The 27,499-nt window shown below is 36.1% G+C and overlaps 2 protein-coding genes across 2 annotated transcripts; both read right to left on the bottom strand.

The window, feature by feature from the left end:
* Positions 1–544: 544 nt before the first annotated feature.
* Positions 545–27,081, bottom strand: LOC140146238 (uncharacterized). The gene is made up of 6 exons (XM_072168021.1): positions 26,869–27,081; positions 25,091–25,237; positions 24,525–24,695; positions 4,176–4,338; positions 2,441–2,543; positions 545–1,109 (listed from the first exon to the last, which is right to left on the bottom strand). The coding sequence occupies exons 1-6, from the start codon at positions 26,912–26,914 to the stop codon at positions 915–917; spliced, it is 825 nt and encodes a 274-aa protein (XP_072024122.1). The 5' UTR covers positions 26,915–27,081; the 3' UTR covers positions 545–914.
* Positions 9,521–11,212, bottom strand: LOC140171596 (galanin receptor 2a-like). Its single transcript, XM_072194879.1, has 2 exons — positions 10,878–11,212; positions 9,521–10,196 (listed from the first exon to the last, which is right to left on the bottom strand). The coding sequence occupies exons 1-2, from the start codon at positions 11,210–11,212 to the stop codon at positions 9,521–9,523; spliced, it is 1,011 nt and encodes a 336-aa protein (XP_072050980.1).
* Positions 27,082–27,499: the final 418 nt, after the last annotated feature.

The following is a 27,499-nucleotide window of genomic DNA, read 5'->3' as shown; positions in this document are numbered from 1 at the left end:
TCCTTCTGATATCAAATAATTTAGATATTTTGAAATTCGCAATGTAATACACATTTTATGGCAAATGATTAAAAATTGATATTTTGATATTTAACAGTACTCAAGTAAACTTTATAAATCTGATGATTTATACTTAAAGTGTATGTAGGTGGGATGAAAAGCCTACGATCAATTGAAAATTTTGACCTTTTGTATTGAAGATATGGATTTTTTTCCCAAAAACACCAAAAACAAAAATAGGTCTTTTGGGGAAAAAAATCCATATCTTCAATATCAAAGGTCCAAATTTTCAATTGATCGTCGGCTTTTTCTCCCAGCTACATACACTTTAAGAATATATCATTAGATTTATAAAATTTGCTTTGAGGACTGTTATATGTCAAAAATGTGAAAAATATAAATTTTTAATAATTTGTCATATAATTTGTATTATATCGAGATTTTCAAAAAATGAAAATTATTTGATATCAGAAAGACCTTCGTAGTAGCCAGAATGCAATTCGATATGTCTGATGTGCTCTCATGTCCCACAAAAAATACTGTCGAAACGCTCAAAACGCTCATTCCATGATCCCTGAAGTGATATGAATATTATTACTCTTGAATAAATTAAGTATGCCTAATTTATTATTTCCAATTTTTAAAAGTTCATCAAGATCAAGATATTCATCCAGACACCGAAACACTAGGATCCACAGCATGCTCATCTATCAGGACACAATTCTTTAACCCTAATACATTTGTACATTCGTTGAATGGACCTTTGAAAATTTGGGTACAAAAACTTATACTCTGCAAATTGAGGTCAAATTTTGCACTTTGATTGTTTTATTAAGGTTATTGAACTATGCCATTGGGACGAGGCCATTGTGGTCCATAGTGAAACACATTAACGTGAAGAGCGCATATATATTTTAAGAGGAGAAAGCACAATGAGTATGTGTGTCATGTCCCGGATATCCCGGTCCAAGATTCTCCCTAGCTCCATGATCTGAGCAGTAAGTCATCCAAGTCTGCCATGGATCGCCCGGGCTGATCTGCAAATCTACCGCTGTACCAGAATAATGCCAGGAGTTCTGGGAGTGACAGGCACCGGCAAAACAGTTCACCTGCAGAAAAAAACATACCCAACGTGCTGTTTAAGTTGAAATCCATACACCCCCTATGGAAGTCATGATCTTAATCTCCCACGGAGGGAGTGTGAATTTAAAATGTAAGTGGTTCAGTTATAGATGGGTGGCTCCATTTGAAATCTGCCACCATCTGATACGTCACATATAATCTTAGATTATTAATACACAGATTGACATTTTCCATGCCTGTGCCTTCTAAGCGTACTCGAATTCAGCTGACGCCGGTACAGCGTACAGACCTGGCGACATCGCATATCTTACGCGAGAAGTTTCTTTTGTGAACGCTCGCGCTGTTTGCGCTATTTTTGAGTTTGCTCACGCGGTACCTGACTTAGCGTCGATCCCCTGAGGCAACATGCCATGTTTCCGCGGTATGCATACAATACTACAGTTTGTTCGGCTTATAATTGGCGAAAATTATTCGGGTTTGTTACTGCATGCGTCAATAAAGTCCCAACTTACGCTCGTGTAAATTCACATAAGCGCGCACCAGCCACACATTACGCAACGCGCAACTAGCGTAAGCGCTGCGCCCAACCGCGTGTACGCATTTATATCAATACACGATGTTATGGGTCTTACTATAAGCCGAACAAACTTTAGTCCACCAAACTGGTCGACCGAGGAGATAATGACATTTCCCCATTGTAGTTTTAGGATGGTATTATTATGAAATACCTCATGTTCAAAATTTGTACCCTCCAAAAGTGATGTTATTTGGGATGGGTTGGATGGAGTGCACAAAGGTCGACCTCTAAGATAAGTCTTCCATCAAACAAGTGGCATCGACGCATCGTACGGTTCCAATGTTACGAAAGCTTGTTTGAAAAAATTAATACGTATAGCTATAGCTGATTTGGGACTGTTAAATGGAATCATGGAACCAACTGGTTTATCTAATACGGTACCCTATCATGCCTATATTCTGTTGACATGGTTCTTTACAACAACTCCAGTGGTGTGTCACCACTACACTTGTGGTTTCATCAGACTGCCAACTCATCACATCTGACTGTTTCCAACATGAACCACCGTTGAGGGCATGATGAGTTGGTCAAATATTTTGTTGAGTGAATTAGGCCACCAGATGGCTGAAAGAAGCCATCTGGATACGCCGAAAAGGAAAAGACAATCCAAATAAGGACGAAGAGCCTATCACTACAATCAGTAATTGTTAAAAAGAACCATTTCGACATTCTAACATTCCAAATGAACTTATTTATACTGTATCTAATTTAGAAGGCAAATTATGTATTCGGCTGTATGGTGAATCATGACGATTGGTTATTCATTAAAGATCTTATTACCTGCAAATTGTAGCCGGCATTGAGCAAATCAAGAATATAGTTCAATACACTAGCACTGAGAGACACGCTACCACCTGGACAGCAGCCAGAAGAACAACAGTATCTATAAAGGACCATAGCGATGTTGATCAATAATAAAGACAAGTTTGCTATGTCGAAGGTTCGCTATGTCGAAAAGAAGGTTCTGTATGCCGAACATGAAATATATCTCGCTTTATCGAATACTGGTATAAGATTGGGTTTAAGGGCTAGGTTTAGAAATAGGGTTACGCTTATAATGTTAGATTCAACATAGCGAACCCTATTTATATTCGAAATAACGAACCATATTTTCGACATCACAAACCATCGACATATATTAGCGGACAGTAATCGATTTTTAGGTGGGGAGGAAGATTAACTGCATAGCAACAGAGGGCCATATCCCTCTGCTCTTCAGTGCTCAATATTAGCACTTTAAGGGCTGGGGTATGAACGTTTGGACAGTATTTATTTTGGGACATTAGAGCCCATCAGACATATCGAATTGCATTCTGAATATGAAGAATGTCATTCTGATATCAAATAATTTGGATTTTTTGAAATTCGCAATTTAATACACATTTTATGGCAAATCATTAAAACTTGATATTTTTGATATTTAACAGTACTTGAAGTAAACTTTATAAATCTGATGATTTATACTTAAAGTGTATGTAGGTGGGATGAAAAGCCGACGATCAATTGAAAATTTTGACCTTTCGTATTGAAGATATGGATTTTTTCCCAAAACACCAAAAAAATTAGGTCTTTTTGGGAAAAAATCCATATCTTCAATATGAGAGGTCAAAATTTTCAATTGACCGTCGGCTTTTCCTCCCTGCTACATACACTTTAAGAATATATCATTAGATTTATATAATTTACTTCGAGGACTGTTATATATCAAAATTTGAAAAATATCAAATTTTTATAATTTGTCATAAAATTTGTATTATATTGTGATTTAAAAAAATGAAAATTATTTGATATCAGAAAGACATGCTTCGTATTCAGAATGCAATTCGATAGGTCTGAGGTGCTCTCATGTCCCACAAAAAATACTGTCGAAACGCAATAAACGCTCATTTTGGATCCCTTAAGACGACATAATAATATCGTACAGTGCTTAATATATTATTAGCATTTTTATAGTAGATTATAGATTATAGGTGTACGACGAATAACTTCCCTACTTCCATTGTGGCAGGGCATTTAAGAGATGCACCATTAGATATCAAGGGGGTGGGAGTATGGGTGGAGAGTTGGGTAGTTGGGGTCGTGACAAATTGTTTAGCACCTCGATGAATTAAATTTGTTAGACAAAATTTGTTAGACAATTTTTTTTAATCATTACAAATTTTGGTAAATTCAAATCCGTATTTGTACCATTTTTACGATTTCTAACACCTCAATTTCGCATTTCGTTAAAATGATTATCATAGACTCATAATTATGTAAGAATTTCTCACGAAAAAAATACCAACATCCATCCTCACGTACAGCTCTCAGTGTGGAATACTTTTGACATTGGGATGGACTTTTGTGAATCAAGTTTTTTTTACTCACAGAATAACATTTCATGAATAAATGCGCACCAGTTCAAAGCTAAAAATTAATATGATAAAAAAAAAACCGGAACAAATTCGCGCGAGAGAAGTACAATTTAAAAGCTAGAAATAGTAAAATATAATAAGGTTAATTTATTTCTACCTACGTTGATCTCTTTGCCTTTCCACCATTGCACGTGTCTCTGATATTCGACTCAGCATCCGCTCCATCATTCCAACCATCAGGATTTAGATAGCCATTGTTGTCCAGTAGGTAAACACGAGGATGGTTCATAATCTGACAGGCCAACTCTTGTGGAGTACCACCTCCTGAAATGGGAAAGTATAAGGCAAAGCACTAGAATCTTACTGCACTGTGTGCCAGACATATAATAGGCTTCTAAGTGTTAAGATATTTAAGTATTTTCTCAAATATCTGGAGCTATCTCAAAAACTGAGCCAATACTATGCTTGTTTGTACTCGTTTTATGCATTTTTCATGCTGATTCAAATTATGGTACAATTCATAAAAATTTGAATTTTTAAAGAAAATTTGAAACTTGTCGTCTGCAGTCAACAACCATGGGGAAACCGCGTTAATTACGCTAACGCTAACATATTGGCACCATATTGTTGTCGAGAGACCGCAATTAGCGTTAAATACGCATACTCGCTAATTAGCGCAATTAGCGCTAATTAGAAATAATCACTAATTTGCGCTAATTTCCAAAATAAATGTGTGTTTTTTGTAGCGAGAAAAAATACGAAATTCGTGCTAATTTTATTGGAGAATGATAAGTACGAGGATGTTTGTACCGAGAAACAAGTCCGAAAATTACGTTTAAGGGAATGAGACATGTAAGAATGTTTAAGAATAAGACATGTAGGCCGCTCCTTGCCTACTTATAGCTCTGAAAAGAGCCGTTCACTGAAGACTGCCCATTCACTAAGTTTCTCGAACTTGGAACAAGAAGTAAATTATTCTTATTTTCCATGTTTAGAAAACTATATCAGTATAATAACTTAAGCCACAACTAAAAGGGATCTAGAATGAGCGTTTATGGCGTTTCGACAGTTTTTTGTGGGACATGAGAGCACCTCAGACGTATCGAATTGCATTCTGAATACGAAGCATGTCTTTCTGATATCAAATAATTTTCATTTTTTTAAAATTCACGATATAATACAAATTTTATGACAAATTATTAAAATTTGATATTTTTCAAATTTTTGATATATAACAGTCCTCGAAATAAATTTTATAAATCTAATGATATATTCTTAAAGTGTATGTAGCTGGGAGGAAAAGCCGACGATCAATTGAAAATGTTGACCTTTTATATTGAAGATATGGATTTTTTTCCCCAAAGACCTTTTTTTTTTTTGTGTTTTGGGAAAATGTCCATATCTTCAATTCGAAAGTTTAAAATTTTCAATTGATCGTCGGCTTTTCATCCCACATACACTTTAAGTATAAATCATCAGATTTATAAAGTTTACTTCAAGTACTGTTAAATATCAAAAATATAAATTTTTAATGATTTGCCATAAAATGTGTATTAAATTGCGAATTTCAAAAAATCAAAATTATTTGATACCAGAAGGACATTCTTCATATTCAGAATGCAATTCGATATGTCTGATGTGCTCTAATGTCCCACAATAAATACTGTCCAAGCGTTCATACCCCTTCCCTTAAGTTGTGGCTTAAGTTATACTGACATAATTTTAAAAATCATGGAGAGCTATTTCAACTAGAGACGGTTCTGACAATTTTGAATTTTGATCTGAATCGGAAATTTTGCCCAACAACAAATAATTTCATTAGAATCACAATAACGTCTTATAGAAAGAGTATTACATAAAAAGAGCTGAATTTGTTAGTTAGGCCTAACAATATTCATAAAACGATATGCGAGTTGTGTAGAACCATTGTGTTTGAAAGCATTGAGTGAAGCTATAGCAATACTGAATTTCTTCCTGAACAATAAAATTGTTGATTCTTCTACTAAAATAACACCCAATTATCGTCACATTTACTATTAAATTTGAAATTCATGAATTCTGAATGTAATATTTGGCGGCGCGGCAATGACATTGACAATGATATTGAAATCCATTATCATGATGCCAGCAGCCCGCGAAGGTCAAATTTACCGTGCAAAGCGTTTCATCATGCTATCAGCACATGGAAATATAGTAGATCTACTATTTCCATGATCAGTATGATGAAACATATTACTTTTATCATGTATACATGTATTTTAGTCAAGAAGCCAGAACAATCAAGTAGGTTTTATGTAATTAAGGTACAGAATCAGTTTCTACATGTTTAATATCATTACTGACCTCCCCGGACCACTGCGTCGCATCTGTACCATCCAAATAACCAGGGGGACCAATCATATCGCCGTGCCAAGGGGATCACAAAAAGTAAATCTGGCCCTGCCCTGCACAATCCCTAGCTTTTTAGGTCAGTCTGGCCCCCACTCATGCATATAAGACATGATGAAATCCTGCCTATATATGAATCCAATTTCATGCAAGTCGAATTTCTATTGCTTCGTTTACTGCCTGTACAAAATCATTCTTTACCTGGTGAATGTGCCTCTGCCAAATTTCTTTTTTGTTGTTGACAATTTCATTTTAGAGAAATAGGGTTAGGCGAATTTATGTATGGCGTAGGGTGGTGTGAGACGAATCCAACGAGCCAAGTGATGGTCAGAATTCATTCGGCCATTACTGGGTCCCTCCGCACAAACTGGTGTTGCGACTGCAATCGGGTGGATTAAAGGCGCTTAAAATCGATGTTATATTGCATTTATTGTAAACTGTCATTATTATGATGGAATGCAGTTTAAAATCTCCGCCAAGGCCGCTTCATTTCACATTTTAGGTGGGATGGACCCGACGGGGATCTTTGATGAAATTGGATTCGTCTATAGGCAGGATTTCATGTTTTTCATAAGTGGGGACCAGATGCCAAAATAAGCTATTAGCGATTGGTTTTTAGCCAACTTAAAAAAATGATTGGTTTTTAACCAATCGCTCACCAAGCGCGTAGTATAAGTTCAGCTTATTTTTGTAATAGCAGCTATTCCCAGCAGCTGGCGGGCAGTTTATAAAGACACGTGCCTTTAGTATCATGAATGCTATATATGATATCATACAGTTAAAAGGGCATTTCGTGATCCACAGCCTCATCCCCCACTTTTCCCAAAAAAGTTGAGATTTTTACACCACTGGATACCTCTGGCTACATAATGTTTATGTACCAAATATTTCTTGCAGATTAATTCGTTTAGCAAAAATATCGCCAAATTACAACACATTGTCTATGGAGCAGTGTAATACACGTAATCATGCATAACGCGCAAACGGAATCAACTGAAATTTTGGAAATAAGCTTTTTTCGTGGATATCTACTGAAAAATGTCATAAAAAGAGGATGCTAGGATCACGAAATCCTCCTTTAATATTCATAGAAATTTTTGGCGAGCCGAAGGGGGGGGGGGCAAGCCATTTTGGCCAGCCGAGAGGGAGGGGGGGCAAACGATTTTTGGCACACATTCATGGGGCGCCTTTTAAATAAAACGCTCTAAAAAGGCTTAGGAAAACAGTGCGGAAACGCTTTAATATGCAAAATTTTGACATATGTAAAGGGGGGGGGGGGAGGGGCAAGCGATTTTGGCAGACCAAGAGGGGGGGCAAGCGATTTTTGGCGGGCCGTTCCGAAATTTCACAATTATTACACAGCCCCTAAGAGCACCGACCAGATGGTTCATAATTCAATTCAATTCTGTTACTTTTGCTACACAAGACACGAAAGTGGTCCAAGTTGTTTTAGGATTACTTTACACGACTGGCTGTATCTTCGCTTCTATACCACCGATTTTATTGAAGATCCTGCGTCATATACTGGGGTACCCAAAAAGGTGGCTTTGTTACATTTTGATGTGCAGCTTGGATTTCAAAACACTGTCTCTTGAGTATTCCTTCACTTAGAAGATTCAATTAGGTCTTAAATTGAGGCTAATTTATTCTATATTACTCACGTTTTTATTCTGTTTTAAAATAATTTTGAACTATTTTCTTATGACGTTTGGCATGAAATGTGCCAAGGGTGGTTGTGGATTAGGGGGAGGTGGATTAGGGGGAGGGATTCATATCGTAAATTTGATCTAAAATCCCCATTAAAAATTTGAATCTAGTAAAAAATGTCTAAATGAACCCCCAGACATCTAAACCAAGTAAATAAATACAGAAGGCCAACTCAAATGTGGACAAAAGAGGTGGGGTTAAATCGCACCTACTTTGTGGTTGTTTTTGCCCGCACTCTCTCATTTTTTTAAAACCGATTTCCATAAAAAAGGTGTCAAAATACTCAGGAGGATGAACCACTTCAAATAAGACGTGTAGGTAAAATGTTTGAAACATTTCATTTTTTTTACTATGTAACACAAAGTTACTCAAGTTTATGACACAGGACCTGAACAAAGCTTATTTAGTAGCTTAAGACATTACCTTGACGATCACGTAAAATTCAATAGGGCCTACAATTGATAAGTGACATGTTTCCCGAATAATATTTTCTAAATTGAATGATTTGTTTGTCACAACCTGTATACCGCGTATGGCGAAAAATGTAGTTTCGAGAAAATCACATTTGAAATTGTTCCACTTTTTAAATTTACTCTGACAAGAACTTGAATACAATATGATTAATTACTTTCCATAATATCTTTCAGTAATTATTTAGATTTATACTAAGCATGATTTCAAACTCTTTTACATCACTAACTAACAGTAATTAAGCCTTATAGACTTAAAGTTTAAAGTTAATGCTTTGCATGCTAGCCATGCGCTTCAACGGAAAAAGTTCAAGTTTTGAAATATTTTCTCAAAATATCAAGAGCTATCTTAAGAATTACTTAACCAATACTAGGCTTGTTTGTACTCATTTTAATGCATTGTTCATGCTGATGCCAAATATTGTCATGAAAATTTACATTTCTGAAATTTTAAAATTTAATTTTTTTTTTTGAAACATGTCGTCTGCAGTCGACACCCGCGTGAAGAGAGTTAAAGTTGTACGCCGGTATTTCAAAACAGGTCGCGCGGTCTCACGGAACGCCGAAGGCGTGCATCGAATACACGAGATTCTAGCAGAGGCTGAACAGATATGTGATTCGCTATGATAGAACATCCCATGGAAAAGTGTAAGGTCCTACTGCTCTGTTCTGCGATGGCCCAGTGTGGCCCAGTGTTTAATGTGGTGAGAGCTGTGGTCTTCCTCATAGATATGGATGTTGCCACAGTGTACATACGATGTTGCATGGGCGATCACTAGGAATCATATCATTCACAAAGAATGATTAAAAAAAATCTTTATCATTGTTTTTTCCTCTTAGACAACGTGATCATTATTTTATCGTGTTCAAATGTTGTTTGTAATTATTATTTTCATCATAGTGTTCGCTGGACATCGAAATCAATAATGCAATTAATTTGGTCAAGTTTCAAGCGGGGTATCGAAGAGAGTATTAATTGACTCGCCGACACGTACCGAGCTTCGGAACAATTGTTGTTTGATAGCATGCCGGAAATTCTTATTAGTCAGGGCGTACAAGACGGGGTTAAGGCAAGAATTTGAAAAGCCCAATACCACAAATATTCTGTATAGATTGCCGTAAAAGTATTCATATGGTACTAGACCGAGATTGAAGGCCAGATAGCCAAGCTGATCCGGAGTCCAACAGATGATGAAACTGATTATCACAGTTAGTAACATGTTAATAATACGTTGTCGAGCTTCAAGTAAGGCACGATCTGTGTCTTTTTGATCATGTTGGCTGGACTCTGTGCTGAAAACCCGAGCTCGCACTTTTAAAATTTGGATAGATCGAATGTTTAATACAAGCATCAACATAACAGGTACAAGATATTTTAAGACGAAAATCGACACGCCAATAAAAAATTGAAATCCCACGTTGTCAAAATGGACATAGCAGGCTCTTGTAACTTTACCAAGATGATGACTGTAAATTAAATAAGTATTACAGGCGAAAGCGAAGAGCCAGATCATTATGATGATGAATCTGGTCATCCTCACCGAAAACAGCCTTCTGTATCGTATTGGTTGAGCTATAGCAACAAAACGCTCTACTGCAAGAACGGTAAGGCTTAAAGGCCCATTCAGTGATTTGCTCATCCGGACGATCGTAAAAATCATCAAAATTCAGATTTTGGTACCTTTGTAATTGGCATAGATGTGCTAACATAGCCTGCTAGTGGTTCGGTCGAAAGCCGTGTATTTTAAACAAAATAAAGCATTTACATGAATCTGGACTTTTGATACTGACAGTACAAAAAGTCCGACTCGAGATCGAAAGAAGCTCACTCTCGATCTCCACCATACCAACACGCGTTGCGTATTGTTTCTACTACTTATTACATCAGTAGCTACTATTTTAAACAAAATACACAATTTTAACTGTTTTCATATTTGAATTGACCGTTAGTTTCATAGTTTGCCTCGGTGACGTTTAATTGCTTATTTTGTTTTCTACTACAAAAATTAAGCGTCTGTTTTAAATCAATTTAGACTCTACTTCCCCGTGTTAGAAACACTGGACTAGGAAGTTTTTCAGTCGATTGGTGGCGCACTGTACGAAAATCTCGATTTTCTCGAGTCGATCTGAGTTGAAGTAGAAAACCTTTCTAAAACTTCTGTTTTTGACTAATTTGTCGATGTATTCAGGGAAAAGTGGTTTAATGAAATTCGGTAGACTTATTCTTTATTTCTAAGCAACTCTGACAAATTTCTATTTTTTTAATGTTCCTGTGAAATCACTGAAAGGGCCTTTAATACTGATGCCTCAATGGATATCCACAATAGAAACGATGAATGTACCACTTTGCAGTAGAAGTGACCTCCAAAGTTGTGAGGAACGTAAGACAGAGTTGGAATAGGAATGATGCAAATTGATGTAATGATATCAGCGACAGCCAAAGCTGCAATGAATCTATTCGTAGCGCTCGTCGTCAGTGTGCGGGTGTGAAGATACACATGTATCACGACGGAGTTTCCTATGATGCCGACGATAGCAAGAATGAGTTGGACAATAAGCCGCCAATCCCATGGCACTGGTACCAAATATAAAGTGGGAATTATTGTCCCCGGAACAGTTTCATTCTTATCCATGTCCTCGTTGAAGTTGCCCCTCATAGAATACGCTCTCACGTGACGATGCTTAATATAATTTGGCTACAACATGTTTAAAAAAAATTAATCAAGCAAGCTCAGAAGCTTTTATCTGTGGCGTATATAAAACTCCTTGGGAGCGTATAACTATCATTAAAACATGTTTTAATATAAAGCAAAATTTAACGCTTTTCGTACTTGCTTTTTACGAGCTTCATTCAATAAGTTCTACCTCCGCTCTTACAACTATAATTTTGTAAATGGTAGCTTCTTCATCTTGGTATGATTATACATAAATATTATTATCTACAAATTAGTGTAAATGTATTGGTACAATTTCCAGATATTTATTGATGATCTCAGACGCAAAATAAGATTGGACACAGCGGAAACGGTAAACAATCGTAAAACATTTACATGAAAATATGTGTGTATCCCTCGGCTAGCTTGATATGCAAGTGGTATGATTATGCTAACATAATTATTATCTCAACTTTCCTGGTTATAACCAACGCACTGCAGGGTTTATTGTTTTATTATGTCCGATTAGAGCGATGACATATTATATTAGAAAATTTTGCCAATCAATATTCATTACTTTCAACGTCCAGTTGTCGAAATTGTGTGACTTATGTTTGGCAGGTGTGAAATACATCTGCTCAAATTCAGCCTCCTTATTAATTTGCCATTTCAGGCAAATGCACTACATTATGAGCACCAATTTTTTTGCTGTGGTCGTGGAGGCAGAGCACATACTTGTAATATGCTCTCGTTTTTGTTATTATTTTGAGCCCTAATTGTATATTTGGCTCACATTTTGTGGCTTCAATGTCATCAATAGACTCTGCAGCATCCTTAGATGTGTTTTGGTGAGTTTTCTCCATCAGTATTTGAGAAAAAACTTGAGACTTTAAGCTGCCTGTCCATCACTTCCGGCCTTGAATTGTAAACACCACGAATTCGGCAGACTTGACAGCTTTTGTAACACATCTTAAGCTTTACTACATCTAGCTTGTTTATGGTTGTCATCAACTGAATTTAGTGCTCCCAAATGATATATTTGGACTTGTACATGAGCTGAGACTTTATGGCAGTATCATGTCAGTAAGCTTATCATTTTAAGCTTTACCCTTCGACTTCACATATCTCTGTATTTTGAACATCAATGGACATGGCCGCCCTCTTCGGGAAACAGTCAGCCATCATTACTATCATCATTTTATCATTGTCACTAAGACTTTTCTTCAGCAATGATTCTCTGAGAGCTCCGCCTGTTCCACCCTGTAAGCTCTCCAATTACATAAAATGGACTGTCTCCAAAGACTACATTGCAGGTTGGTCAACACCAACCCAACTGCATTCAAATCATAACATTCAGTATCCTCTCAATTATGCTCTCATAAGATCCGGTGACGTTCATGTTAACCCCGGGCCACGCATGTCAAACACGACCCCAGCAGATTTCAGTCTATTCCCTAAGAAAGGTCTCAACTTTCTTCATGTCAACACCAGATCCCTAATACCCAAACTTTCAAACCTCAAAGTTATTGCCCAACAAACCAATGCAGCTGTCATCGCAATTACGGAAACTATGCTTGATTCATCGGTTACTGACAATGAGATTGGTATCGACAATTACAACGTCTTACGATGCGATAGGAACCGCAATGGTGGTGGCGCCTGCTTATATATAAGAAGCGACCTGGCTTTTAATCTTCGCAATGACCTTATGAGTGAAGGCGATAATGAAGTGGTTTGGTGTGATTTGTTGTTGCCCAAGTCCAAGCCCATCTTACTTGGTGTGATATACAGGTCACAGATATTTACTGATGTTATAACCAGATTCGATAAAATCTTTAATACTCTTCCACTTGAACAGGAAACCTACATACTTGGTGACTTTAATATTTGCACTTTAGAAGAGTCTGTGCATAATTCCAGCACAACTAGATCTTACCTTAACAGACTTTCTGGTGCAGGTTTTGAGAATGTCATCAAAGATGACATGTAACATGTGCCTACCCGTGTAACTGAAACAACCGAATCCTGTATCGATCACATTTTATGTAACAATCTTGACAAGGTTTTTCAGTGTGGTGTCATGCCTACGGGTTTTAGTGATCATTTTCTGGTGTACTGCACTAGAAAGTCTGTCAGGGTTCCATTGAATTCTCAAAATATTATTCGTATTAGATCAATGAAGCAATACTCTGTTGAATCTTTTAGAAATATGCTGTCAAACTGTGACTGGTCAACTGTTCTAAACTGTGAGTGTGTCAATACTGCCTGGATCAATTTTAAAATCATATTGACTAATGTTCTAGACCAAATTGCACCCGAAAGAGACGTGCGAATTAAAATACGCACAGAGCCCTGGATGACCCCGGCTATTCTCGAAAAGATACGGAAGCGTGATACGATCAGGAAAATGGTGCTCAAAGGTAGTAGTGACTATTCTTATCAGGATTTCACTGCATTACGCAATGAAGTCCAGAGGGATATCAAAAATGCGAAGGCTTCATTCTTTCAATCGAAACTCGAGGATAGCATGGGTAATCCAAAGAAGCTCTGGGAACATCTAAAACTTCTGGGTTACAGTGACAAATCCAAAAGTAAAGGGAAAATCGTCTTAGACATTGCTGGTAATTTGTGTTACGACACTCTTTCTGTTTGCAACCACATCAACAATTTTTTTTTTTTTTTTTCCTCAACACTGGTCAGTAAATTGCCCTCGCCACTCAAGAAATTTGGCACGGACTCGGTGACTTTTAAACAATTCTATTTGGACAAAGGTGTGACTCCTAATGAGTTTGATCTTGAGTTAGTTACCGAAGATTTTATACTCAAGGCTTTATCCAATCTTGATGCTCATAAAGGTGCTGGTTTGGATGGGTTGGCGCCCAAGTTTTTGAAGGATGGGGCCCCCCAACTTACCTCTGTTGTCACCCATATTGTTAATCTATCAATTGTCACCAAGACTGTGCCGGATGACTTGAAGTGTGCCAAAATAATTCCCCTTTACAAAAAGAACAGTAGATTGGACGTGGGCAATTACAGGCCAGTGAGCATTCTGAGTTGTATTTCAAAAATTCTTGAAAGGTATTTTTGTTCAGCTTGATGAATACCTAAGAGAAAAACAGATTTTATACCAATACCAATCTGGCTTCCGTCCAGGCTTTTCCACAGAAACCTGCCTTATTCATTTGACTGATTATATAAAATCTGAGCTTTCAGAGGGCAATTATGTTGGCATGCTGTTATTAGATGTACAGAAAGCGTTTGACAGCGTAAATCATAATATTTTGTGTTCTAAACTTGAGTGCATGGGAATCAACCCTGGTTGGTTTAGATCATATTTGTCCAACAGGCAACAACTTGTCTCGGTTGATGGCATTTCATCGGATTTCATGAAAATTACCTGTGGGGTTCCACAAGGTAGTTTATTGGGTCCCCTGCTGTACCTTTGCTACAGCAATGACATGGTGTCCTCTGTGCACAATAAACTATTACTATATGCCGACGACAGTGTCATCTTAGTTTCGGACAAAGATGACACTGTCGTTTCCCATGAACTCAACAAAGAACTTCAATCATGTAATCAGTGGCTAATCGACAATCAATTATCCCTACATGTGGGTAAGACCGAGTGTATTTTATTTGGCTCTCATGTGAAATTAAAGAGAGTCACTGATTTTAACATCAATTATAACGGGCAAGTTATCTGCTCCCAAGATAGCATTAATTATCTTGGAATCACAATGGATCAAACACTCTCGGGTGACAACATGGTTGATGTTCTTGTCAGGAAAGTCATTGGGCGTCTTAAGTTTCTTTATAGGCATTCAAACTATCTCAATCAAACCCTTCGCAAAAATTTGTGTGCTGCTCTCATACAGTGTCACCTTGATTACTGCTGTTCAGCATGGTTTGTTGGTATCAGTACCAGAGCTAAACACAAATTACAGATCACCCAAAACAAAATAGTCCGCTTTATTCTAAATTTGTCTCCCAGGACCCACATTGATCAGTTGACTCGTAACTCCATTAAACTTCTAAATTCTCAGGACCGTGCTAAACAATTAAGGCTTAACCATGTATTCAACATCTTCAATGATACTGGTGCACCATACCTCAGAAACAACTTCATTAGAACCTCAAGTGCTCATACCCATCGTACCAGATCTAGTAATTTTAATTTCTTTGTGCCCAGAGTCAAAGGTATTGCCAACAAGTCCTTCTACTATAATGCCATCTTAGATTGGAATGACTTGCCGCCTCAAATTCAGTCCATAAGCAACAGGATGGCTTTCAAAAAGGCTGTCAAAAAACACCTGGCTGATAGTGCTTTGAAGCAGGAATCTGCAGAATTTATACGTATGTAGGCTTATGTCCAAATGTCTCTTTTTTTTCTATTTTCCTCCACGTCCACAGCCATTTTTTTGTTTTGGGACCCCATTGGAAATAAGCCTGCATACGTAGCCAGGCTTTTATGGGCTATCCTTGCCTTGCAACTTTTGGTGTTGTGGCGTGTATGCCGTTCCAATCTGGGATGGCATTTTGTGGTTTGTGCACATTTTATTATTGTTGTTAAATTTTGATGCTTTGTACTTGATGTCTTACCATTTTTCTGTATTTTTGTATATGTTGCAAAGCTAAATAAAAACTAAACTAAACTAAACTAATTTCACGGAAAGCACATTTTCTGTCAAACAATTGTTTTACACCATCTCCCGACACACTCCAATTAATATTTAGCCCGTGTGGTTTATGCAGACCTCTTCCAGATTATAGTCTTGGCACTTCGTGAAGAAACATTCCAAACTTAAAAGGGCATTTCGTGATCCACAGCCTCATCCCCCACTTTTCTAAAAAAAAAGTTGAGATTTTTATATCACTGGAAACCTCTGGCTACATAATGTTTATGTACAAAATATTTCTTGCAGATTAATTCGTTTAGCAAAGATATCGTGAAATATGAATTTCGTTCTGGTGCACCAGAACGAAATTACAACGTATTGTCTATAGAGCAGTGTAATACACATGCATAACTCGCAAACTTCAACATCGGAATCAACTGAAATTTTGGGAATATGCTTTTTTCGTGGATATGTACTGAAAAATGTCATAAAAAGAGGATGATAGGATCACGAAATACTCCTTTAATGTCAAGTCTGTGGTTTAAAAAAATGTGCCATATTTGAGTAAAAAATGACCAAAATCCTTAAATAGCATGGCCGTTGCCATGGAACCGGAATACAAATTTGCCAACATGACAGAAAGGATTCTCCAGACTCTTCTACGCATTTTGATATATTTGGCTGCATGGCCTCTATACTGTAAACATGTACAGAAATACCTAATCAGGTACAAGTGCATTCCATAATGCATTGCAGTTATTTTTCCGAATTCAAATTTCAAATTTAATCTAGACCAACTTCATGTCAATACCATTAAATACCATTTGATCACTTGAAAGGATTAAAATTCCTTTCAAGTGATCAAATGGTATTTGTCTTCTTTGTAAATTAGATATATATGGTCGAATCCAACGAAAAGTGTACACGGCATGTTCAGGGCCATAACTTAAAAGTACTAATCAATTGGCATTCGTTTTTGTATTGTGTTTATTCGCCTTGATCATACGCTTCGCGCCATATATAATAAGACCCCTTCTGTGAAAAACTTAGACACAGAGACCCCAAAACATGCTATTTTTACCCATTTTTTCAAAATATTTCTTAAAGTATTTTTAAAAACATCTAAATCAGTTATGAAAAGAAGTCATTGGATTGAATCTAAATTGATTTCCTGAAAGGTGTGTATTCAAAGATTACCTGTTCAATTTTTCACATATTTGTACATAATTATGAATTTGTTGTGATAATTTTTTGAGTGGTATTTTTTACATTACCTACGAATACAATTTTTCATAGCACTAGATATATCTTTAAAAATGGAAATCACTAATAAATGCGCAATTGATACAAGCTTTGATATGTCCAATACTGAAATGCATTGCATTCGGACATCTTTACTATTGTGTTTAGCTGCCAGAAATTCTAAATGGCACAAAGGTAGGTTTGGTAAAAAATATGCATTACCTCCGAATACATGTTAAAAGCTGTGCCATTTCCACAAAGTGAGAGAATAGTAAACAATAGTTAAGCAATAGGTGCAGGGTAATACACTCTTTATTTCTACCAAGTTTCAATAACCTGCGTTTAAATATTTCTGAGATGTCAACAATAAAAGCAAGTATTCGTAGGTAAATTTCGGTAACCGAATGTTACCTACGAATACACTTTGACATCATGACAGTATTGTGAAACACCGCCATTCATGCCAATGCCCATATTGGTACATAACGAAGGCCTGTATGTTTGCTATCAAATCATATGTCAATGAAAGTTGCGAATTCACATACATGCCCACCATGGAAAACTGAATAAGGCTTAATTGGTGAAAAATATGTACTGAAATAGACGACGGTCTGCTCATTTGAAAGAAAAATCAGATTCAAAGAAGATTAGAAGGGGATAAATACTTGGATTTGTCAACTGTCATGTGTGCTTCATTTTAAATGTTTACCGACCTTCTGGTTTCTTAGTAATTTGTGTACAAATTGATTTATTCGAAGGTAACTTTTGACGTTTTCGCTAAGATTACCTACGAATACCATGGAAAAAACGACCGTTCTCATTGTCTCATGATCTAGACAACACATTGATGGACCCTGGTATAAAGCTAATTGTAGTTGCCCTCAAACAAAAGGCCACAAGACGTAACTGACTCCAAGATGGGCTTCACAAGTCTGCAATAACGGTTTTAAGCGATTTGTGTGCAATTAAAATTAAAGTCACTTTAGTGCCTTTGTTTCTTACTTCAATCCTCTTTCAACCGTTGTGAACCGACATTATTAATACATGATAGGGTCTAAAGTATCAATAAACGCACATAAAGAAAATAATACATTCAAAGTGCTTTATAAAATGAAGTTTTGATTGCGATATCCACCAAAAGTCTAATTCTTACCTACAAATACTGAAATGTTACTTACGAATACAGCATAATACATGACATGTGTAATGAAGTGTCCCTACCAATGGAAATTAATTGTCAAAAACGTTAAGCGGTACCCCAGGACACTATTATTACCCATATACGGATTCATTCAACAATTATTTATTATGTAAAATTGCTACTACTTGTATATCAAAATGAAGTGGTCAAAATCTTGCTAAGTAAAAGCATCAAAATTTTTTTGATCTAAGGTAATAGCATTATTCATTTGGACGTACCATCTGAAAGGGATCTAAAAACTACCATTTTATTAATTCATTACCATAATAGCAAAATTTAAACCTATAAACTCAATATAGATATTGTTAAATCGCTCATGTTACCTACGAATACCCGGGTTTCTTCACCTTTTCATTGTATAAAGCGTTAGGTGTATGCGTATAATTCCTAATATTCTTGAAAACATATATCATACTCGTTCTTATACAATGTGTAAATTGATTCACACTCATTTGATAAATAAAATACAGAAACTGACCTAAACTTCATTTTCAAAAATAAACTAGCATAAATTGACTAAGATCATATTGATCGCGTTATAAAAATAAAAACAAATATTTTCTGGTTGAGTTAGCATTTTCCTGACACCCTGTGGTCTACATTACACGAAAAAAAGCGTTAATGGGAATATTCCATTTGTTTTAGGTTGATTAGTATTGCGATAGTGAAAGCATCCTAGTGGTATTCGTAGGTAACATTGGGTTTTGATATCACATTTACTATCACACGTCCTGGATTTATTTTTCAAGATTAGTAATGGCACTTTTGGTTCCTATAAGGCTAATATGTCATCAATCAATGGGCAAAAGGAAAAATTGTGGAGACATTTTTATTTCGGACTTTTATTTTTGGCCCGTGGACACTTTTTGGTTGGATTCGACCATATATGTACAGATTTTCTCTATTTCCGCCGCACTAATTCCTGATTTAATTTGCAATTCACCGATTCAACAAAATGGGAAAAGATATGAAAATAAAAATGTTTCACGAGCTAGATACAACTTTAGGGTTGCTACTATTTCACGGGGCTACTATTTACAGAAGCTGAGATATGATGGTGGAGGCAAAACGTTTGGAATGACCCTCGTATTAAAGACGGAACAAAACTCCAAAATCTTTGATCTATAGTGTAAACAATTTGTAAAGAATAAGAAATTGCATGACTAATGGTTACTTTATGACTTCGTGATTTCCATGCATTACTTATTGATTACTAATTGAATGACTAATTATTAATCGACAATCAATTTTCGATTAATAATTAGTAATGTAATTAGTCATTTAATTAGTAATCAATTAGTAATACATGTAAATGACTAATAAATCATGATTTAATTTTAATTTTAATTTTAATTTTAAAAAGAATTAATAAGTAATTTAAAGAATAAGAAATTACATGACTAATGGTCATTAGTCATTTAATTTCTTATTCTTTACAAATTGAATATTATAAGTCATGAAAATATGTTGAAATGATGTAAATTAATGTGAAATGTTATTTCTAGTTCTTTTAGCATTCAAAAACATCATTTCAGCATTATGTTTCTTGAATAACAAAATTATACGACTCATCTTTAATTAGTCGAATTAGACCCTTTTTTTTTAATTAAATTTTAACAGTTTGTGTTGTGGCGGCGGCAATAGGGGAATGAAATTGGCTACTGTAATTTTTAAATTTTAAAAGCAAATATACATTGTAACTTTATGCTTCACAATGGCGGGGGAACTGGGGGGCAGTGAAGCTCCACCTTTTTGACCGTTGGAGCGGGCCCTCCCACTTGAATCAAACTTAATGCGCTGTGTGCCATTAATAATCAATTCTCTACTATAGACCCTGAAAGAAAGTGTAAAAATGATGCACCAACTGGCTTCAATTGATCCTTCATTTTGCAAAATTTTCCAACCCCCATGTGTATGGATAATCAAACCCCCTTTTCGCTTCTGCTTTGGGCACCCAACACTATAATAATGTTTAAATCAATAATTTTAAACAAATATAGTGAAACTTGGTCCACGAATGGCTTCAATTTGGGCCTTCATCTAACCCATTTTCGGATTTTTAAAACTAAACTTGTACCCAATAATAGTGTCATAATGCTATACCAAATGGCTTTAATTTGGCCTTCAGTTTGCAAATCTTTTTCATTTTTCATGGGGGGACATCCCCCTCAGACAACCCCCTTTTCGCGTCTGCTTTGGACACCCAACACTATTATGTTCATAATAATTTATACAATAATACTGAAAACATGTCCACAAAAGGCTTTAATTCGGCTTTCATTTCACCAATTTTTTTCAAACTATTGTACACGATAATTAATAGTATCAATGAATAGATCTCCCACTTTCAAAATCGTTCTGCCGCCGCCGAAGGGAAGTTAAAAGAAAGGAAAAGTAAAGTATTATGTGCTAATAAAGATATCTTATATCATTACTGTAATTATACAGGGTGAGTCAAAAGAGTGCAATACAGAAAAGAATCCATTTTTTTCATTTAAGAACCGAGTTGAACATTTTAGCTTTTAATCTTACTATAATTTGCCTTATGTTGTGTGTAGGGGTGTATGTATGTGTGTATGTGGGTAAAAGGCTCCGTCAGTTTTGATCCGAGCCTCGCCAAATTCGCACGGGGGGTGCAGAAAAATACGGGGAGTGTCGTAAGCTACCTTCGGTCGAAATCGGAGCTCGAAGGTCAAAGGTCAAATTTTAAACTTGGTCATATTGGGATTAAAAATCTGGAGTTGGAGTCGAGTGAGGTATGAAGGACATAAAGTAATGTAAGTAAGTCAGTTTCAGAGCTGGTGCATTTATCGTGCATTGTGTGCTCAAAGGGTGACACTAAATTCACGGTTGTTCTATTAGCAACGCAAAACCTATGAAAAATTCCGCTGGTTTACTAGCTAGAAAGTGAGGCCAGTTATCGATCCGTTATGAATAATTCATGTTCGACCCCTTGGATCATGTTAATTGATATTGGCAAATAACAACGTTCCCAGCAAACACAAAACGTTTTCGACATCATTCGCAAAGGGTTATAAAAGGTTGTCAGAAAACGTTTAAATGTCGGGTTATATAAAGGGTATATTAAGAGTATAAAACGTTTTCATAACCTTAAAAAAACATTTTTGAGAATCTACTGCTCAGCAAACAAAAATGTTTTTATAGAAAACGTTTAAATGTCGGGTTATATAAAGGGTACAAAAACGTTTTAATAACATTCCAAAAACATTCTTGAAAACTTGATACAAAACATTCTAAACAGAATATTATTTTGGAGTTGAAAAAATATTTTGCGAAAAATGTTTGCCCAAAATATTTTCAATAACGTTTTAAAAACGTTTTCATGACATTTATATAACCCGACATTTAAATGTTATTAAAAGGTTTTGAAAAAAACATTTTAAGAACATTTCTGTGTTTGCTGGGTTCAAATATTTTAGTATTGACACAATATTTGGCAAAAATGTTTGCAAAAATAGTTTACAATAAAAAATTTTGAAAACATTTAAAAATATTGTTGTAGTGTGTTTTCATACAAAACGTTTTAAAACGTTATCATGACCTTTATATAACCCGACATTTTAATGTTATTAAAACGTTTTTACCTAAACCAAAAGCCAAAATATAACTTATTTAAAACGTTTTTAAAACGTTTTTGTGTTTGCTGGGTTGTTGTTAGTTTTGCGAACTTTGCCTGTTCAATGAGAGTATAGCGCGCCCCCAATACATCTGGGCACAAACCAGGCGAAAACGATCCAGTTTAATGAAATGGCGGACGGGTATTCCCATCAGGCACCAGCGATATGTTTTTTTTCAAAGAAAGTCTACTAATTTGATATGAAATGACATTTTGCAATAGCAAAATCAAAATTAGGACTTGAGGTCAATAATATGAAGGAAATACGTGACAGAGGCAAGGTGTGAAACACAAGTAGTATTTGAAGTTAAAATAACCTTTGATACCCGACCTGACCTTCCATAGCTTTCCATCATGGCGCCTTATTCGTCTTGATGTATTTCTATTATGCTCTCAAGTAAAATAAAATACCAATCTGCACTAAGCAGACAGAATGTTACTTGGCTCCCAGCATGAATTATTGATTTTATACGGAGGTAAAGAAATACACAGTTGCCTGCAAGCCGTGTACCATACTCCAAATACTTACGGTAAATCTGAATAATGGTCACATGTTGACATATCATATGTTCGGGAAATCACGTGGCAACATTTTACAATTTCAGACTTGTTTACTAGTTAAATTGTCATTTGTATTATTGATGATTATTTATCTTTGTTAATTAATATATCTTTTAAATGCTGATAAATCGTGGTTGGCTGCCCATATTATATGTTAAATTCAATGTTTTATGAATATAATTCTACCACGCAGAGGGGGCCACACAGCATAATTTCACACTACCCGATTGAGCTAGATTTGGAGCTCTGCACTTCAAATTCACCTCAATTTCAAAGTTTATACACTTAATATATTTAATATAATACTTATTTTTTTGTTATAACAAACTGGAACACGAAATATACTAGCTTATTACCTATACAGAAAGGGGATTTATACACATTCACACATTCACAATTTGACATGCCTGGCGCATCAAGACATTCTCTGTCTGGATAACATGACTGTCGCCCTCAATACGTCTGGGCACAAATTTAAATAACAATACGCTATTTACATATGAATGCGGCCTCATGCTAATTTCTAGTGCCGCTTCCAGGTATTGTTCTATGGTAATGCTGCGTCATTCAAAATACATGGTACCGCGTGGACAAATTGGGTAACGCAACAAAAGGACCCACAAAAATTAAACGGTAGTTGCGATTCACTTTTTTTTTTTTCACAGAATGTGACTATTGAATGTGGCATTTATAAAAACTTTGGTTCTTACATAAATATCGATTTTTTGCTTTATAGCACTTTTTTTACCCACTCCGTATTTTATCATATTTCAGTTCCCCTTTCTACAATATGTTATCTTTAAGCGTTTAACATAATTATACGGTGGACTTCTTCTTTCCATCATTACCTGATACTTCATAAAAGCCATAGAAAATAATTTTAATAATAATCTTAACAACCTTATTATATGTTTCACTTCCCCTTTCAATCATTAAATATCTTGATGAAAACCATATGAAATCGTCATTCGCAGCATAGTGGGAATTCTTGTTATTTTTTTTTTATTGTAAGTGATCATAATCATGAAGAAGGGTTTCCGTTTATGCAACATCAGGTTTTATGGTTATCATCTAAGAATTATAGAGCAGAGTAAGGATATGATAATATTTTCCCCCGCTTAAATTTATGATTGTTTTTGACTCCACATCAAGATCCATGTAGCCTGCAGTAGAATATGTTCCTGGCCCAGACTGGGTTGCCAGTTTAAAATATGTGAATAAATCTAACTGAACTGAACTGAGCTGAACTGAACTTAACTAAAATACGCGTAATCGTGTCTACATTTCTATGTCAACAATGTCTGTTGTCTGAACTTTAACGTCATAGCCCAGCGAAAAGTGTCTAAATATACATTTCAAATAAAGAATAGTTTTCACCATCTAGAATGTTTTGTTACCTAGGTATCATAGCTAAATATATCAATCTATGCCCTTGAAGTATCTCGAAATCGAATATTTCGACGAATGTTATTTTGACGAATATTTGACACCTCTTTCGTGCAAATTGGAGTATTTTAACGCTTTTGATACCATGGAGCAAAACATTGACCTTTGACCTTGTTGGTAATAACTTAAGAACGGTACATTATGGGTAGGTCAAGTTATTATATTTTAAATGCTTAAACTTTTTAAACAATTGGATCAAATTTGAAGTTTAGTCCATGTATAAAGTTCAATAGCCCCAAGCAGACTAATTACCAGTTTACGAAAAGTCTAACCTCACTTTTTGGTCAGGTTTCATGATCTAATCCAGAACAGTGAATAATAATTTAAGGGACAATCCATGCACATGGGAATCACCCTTAGGAACAAACTATTATACAAAGATGCTTGATGGCATGGTTTGCGAGTCATTCATTCCTTGACATTTCTTTGGTTGAATGGTATAGCAATATTTTAAGCACGGATTTTAAATTTTCACTGCGCGGATTATTGATATCACTGCACGAACGTGCCAGGAGGTACGTTAAAATATCATCCTGTTCCTCCATTTCACAAGACCTCTGCGATGAACCCAACAAAGGCAATACTAACCTCCACCACAGGTATCAGTTGGTTTGCTAAAGCAACACTTGACATCATCAGGTTTGGTTGGGCACAAGTTGGATATGTAGTTGCTGTATGGGCATTTGCTGGTAGATACGCATGAGCCTACTTGACCATGCGTTGGATGTATATACTCAGCGCACTTTGCATCAGTATCGGCTGAAATTAAACAAACACATAAAGAACAAACAAAAGGTTGTATATTTATCAATAGCGAGGTTGCGATTTCCAAACGTGCGTATCAAACGCCCGTATATCTATTCAAAATCCCGTCCCAGGAGACTGATTTTGAATAGATAACGGGCGTACGACACGCACGTTTGGAAATCGCAACCTCTCTAATTATATTTGTAAATACACACGATATCATGACGCAGTAGTAAGAACACTCATCGAAGCTAGTGCAAGAGATCGCGGTTTCAATCCCCGGCGGGGAAATAGAATAAAATACTTTGACTTCTTTCTGACCTGCCAGCAATTGATTTGATAGGCTAGTGCGAGCAAAAACGGTGCGATCATTTTTTTAAATTTACCTTATTTTCGCTACAACTTACCGGTAAAGCAACATTTGATATCATTGGGTTGAGTTGGACACAAATTGCTCTGGTATTTACCAGCAGGACATGACCCGGTTGCCAAACACTCTCCTTGGCATCCATATTTGGCGTGATCGTAGTTAGCGCATTCTGGGTCCGTAGCACCTTAAATCAGACAAATGTGATATATAATTTTGATTCACTACTCACCAGAAAATTAATCATTTCATGTAACAGAAAAGAGGTTTTCAAAATAAGTAGTACAGCCTGTCTCAAAAAAAAATTGTGCAAGTGAAAGCGCCCTCTTTGGCAATTAGAAAATACCGTTGTGGCATGATGCTTACATCAACGTCAAGGGCACAATCTTAGCTCTCAAATACCGTTTGTTCTGTTCAATTTGCTCCTTTTAATCTCGAGATATGTTTAGTTAACAACGAAAGGGTAAAATCACAATTGTGCCACTTTTACTAGGGAATAGGGCTGTACATGTAAATCAATGATAGCTGATGTTGATGCGTCTAAGGCCTCGTATCCATAGGCTGTTCCCTTGTGGCGTGTGCCCTTGTGCCGTGTTCACTTTTTCCCATGTGACCTGCCGCACAGACAACGAACCTTTGTTTTGCTTAGTGGCCGCTACGGTTCGTTGTCTGTGTGGCAGGTCACATGGGAAAAAGTGAACACGGAACAAGGGCACACGCCACAAGGGACAGCCTATGGATACGAGGCCTAATGCACTCCTCCCTTCGGGGATCCCTTTGATGTAAGTATTATGTCACAAAGGTATTTATGTCACAAAGGTATTTTCTAATTGCCACAGAGGGCGTTTTTCACTTGCACAATTTTTTTTGAGACAGGCTGTATATCAAAGTGTCAGAGATTCAGAGTATACATACACACCACTAGCTATGTTCGTAAAGAGCAGGGCAAACACTTTCGGTTGAGAGGATCCCCATATCAATTTGTAAGCGCTCTTTTTTAAAAGTTATAGTTCATTGAATTTACAACCGTAAGACAAAACAGGCGAAAATAGTAATTTTTTGCACAAGATTTGCAATTTAAAGAGAATTGACCATTGCTCATTCTAATGACTTTAGTATATGGACAATATAAGTGTGCTTTTTCATTGAATGACATAAAATATTGTAAGGAACCCTTGAGGTATTGACCTTTAAAACCTACATTTTGGTCAAAAAATGTGCTTGGATAGGTAGTTTTTAACAGATTTTCCACATTCGCTTTGCTATAACATTGAATTGTGTTATTTGTTGACCTAGTGACTAAAATATTTTTAGGGGGAAGTGTTAGCTTTCGTTTGATATAAAATTTTTTTTGATTGGATGAAGGGAACACTTAAGGTTTCGACAAAAACCAATCAAAGTGGCCCGTTTTTTAGCTAGAAGCTTCACAGGTCCTACATTGCTATGCACCCAACCGTGTAGTGTAATCAATAACTGCGGTGGAGACATTCGCTGCTTGTTGTTCTCTGCTTGGAAGCTCTTGGGACGAAAATGTGTGCTCAGGTGTATCGAGGTGTAAATTGGTTTGTAAGAGAATCGTTATATATAGAAACCTTTCCATATGTCATTAAAATGTGAATACAAATTTACTTTAATTGGAACGAGCTTGTGTAATGAATATAATTTATAGTATAAATCCCAACTTGAATACATTGCCGCCTTTTCATAACCCTACCATGTACTCTAACCGTACGAACCTTAACCATAATCTAAAACTTTTAAGGCTATTCAACAAGTAGTAGTCATAAATTATGATCATTATACTGCTAATTTACTTACCAAAAGCAGCGCCAATAACAGTGAGAACTACAATGTAAGTAAACATGGTGGATTGGTTTATTGACTCGACAAGATACCAAATGATTAGTTTCTCTTTCCACTGGCAAATATATTAAGATGGAAATATCCCGGGGGACCCACTGTTGTATCCAGGGCTGGATGTTTATACACGCCCGTACGCCAATGGCATGTACTTTTGCGGTCGGGTCTATAACTTTCTAAAATTACAAGCACGACTGGGGCGTGGTATTTTAACATGCATAGGCCTATAACGTATTGGTAATTGACATAAATAGGTCCCGGAAATAGGTCCGACATGCGGGGTCCCACATACTCCAATAGTACAGTGACATGTATGTGCAGTCGCAACTTTCAACATGCATGGGGTCTTTCTGGGGGAAAATTGTGAGAAAAATTCAGGTTCGATTTTTAAATGCTAAAAAATGGGGGTCTTTCAGGGGCAAATATTGAACAATAGGAAAACCTTAAATATTGGGTCATTTGAATAAGATCTAAAAATTAGTTCTTTTGAGTCAGATGATAAACATTCGGCTATTTTGGTCTTTTGGTTGCAGATATTGTAACAATAGGAATGTTTCCATAAAAAGGGTCTTGGGATCAACAGTTGGGT

Source organism: Amphiura filiformis, chromosome 2, assembly GCF_039555335.1.
Source record: "Amphiura filiformis chromosome 2, Afil_fr2py, whole genome shotgun sequence".
NCBI classification, from domain to species: Eukaryota; Metazoa; Echinodermata; class Ophiuroidea; order Amphilepidida; family Amphiuridae; genus Amphiura; species Amphiura filiformis.
The sequence above is the reverse complement of the archived record's forward strand: the minus strand, read 5'-3'. Positions and strand labels throughout refer to the sequence as shown.

Bases quoted from the DNA above. Each gene is read 5' to 3' on its own strand.
- LOC140171596 (XM_072194879.1), bottom strand. From the start codon at position 11,212: ATGGATAAGAATGAAACTGTTCCGGGGACAATAATTCCCACTTTATAT. The intron at 10,197-10,877 runs ATTAAAGGCCCT...ACTGAATGGGCC, and splicing joins ATATCCATTGAGGCATCAGT to TTTAAGCCTTACCGTTCTTG.
- LOC140146238 (XM_072168021.1), bottom strand. From the start codon at position 26,914: ATGTTTACTTACATTGTAGTTCTCACTGTTATTGGCGCTGCTTTTG. The intron at 25,238-26,868 runs GTAAGTAAATTA...GTCTGATTTAAG, and splicing joins TGTTATTGGCGCTGCTTTTG to GTGCTACGGACCCAGAATGC. The intron at 1,110-2,440 runs GTAATAAGATCT...TTTTTTCTGCAG, and splicing joins ATGCCGGCTACAATTTGCAG to GTGAACTGTTTTGCCGGTGC.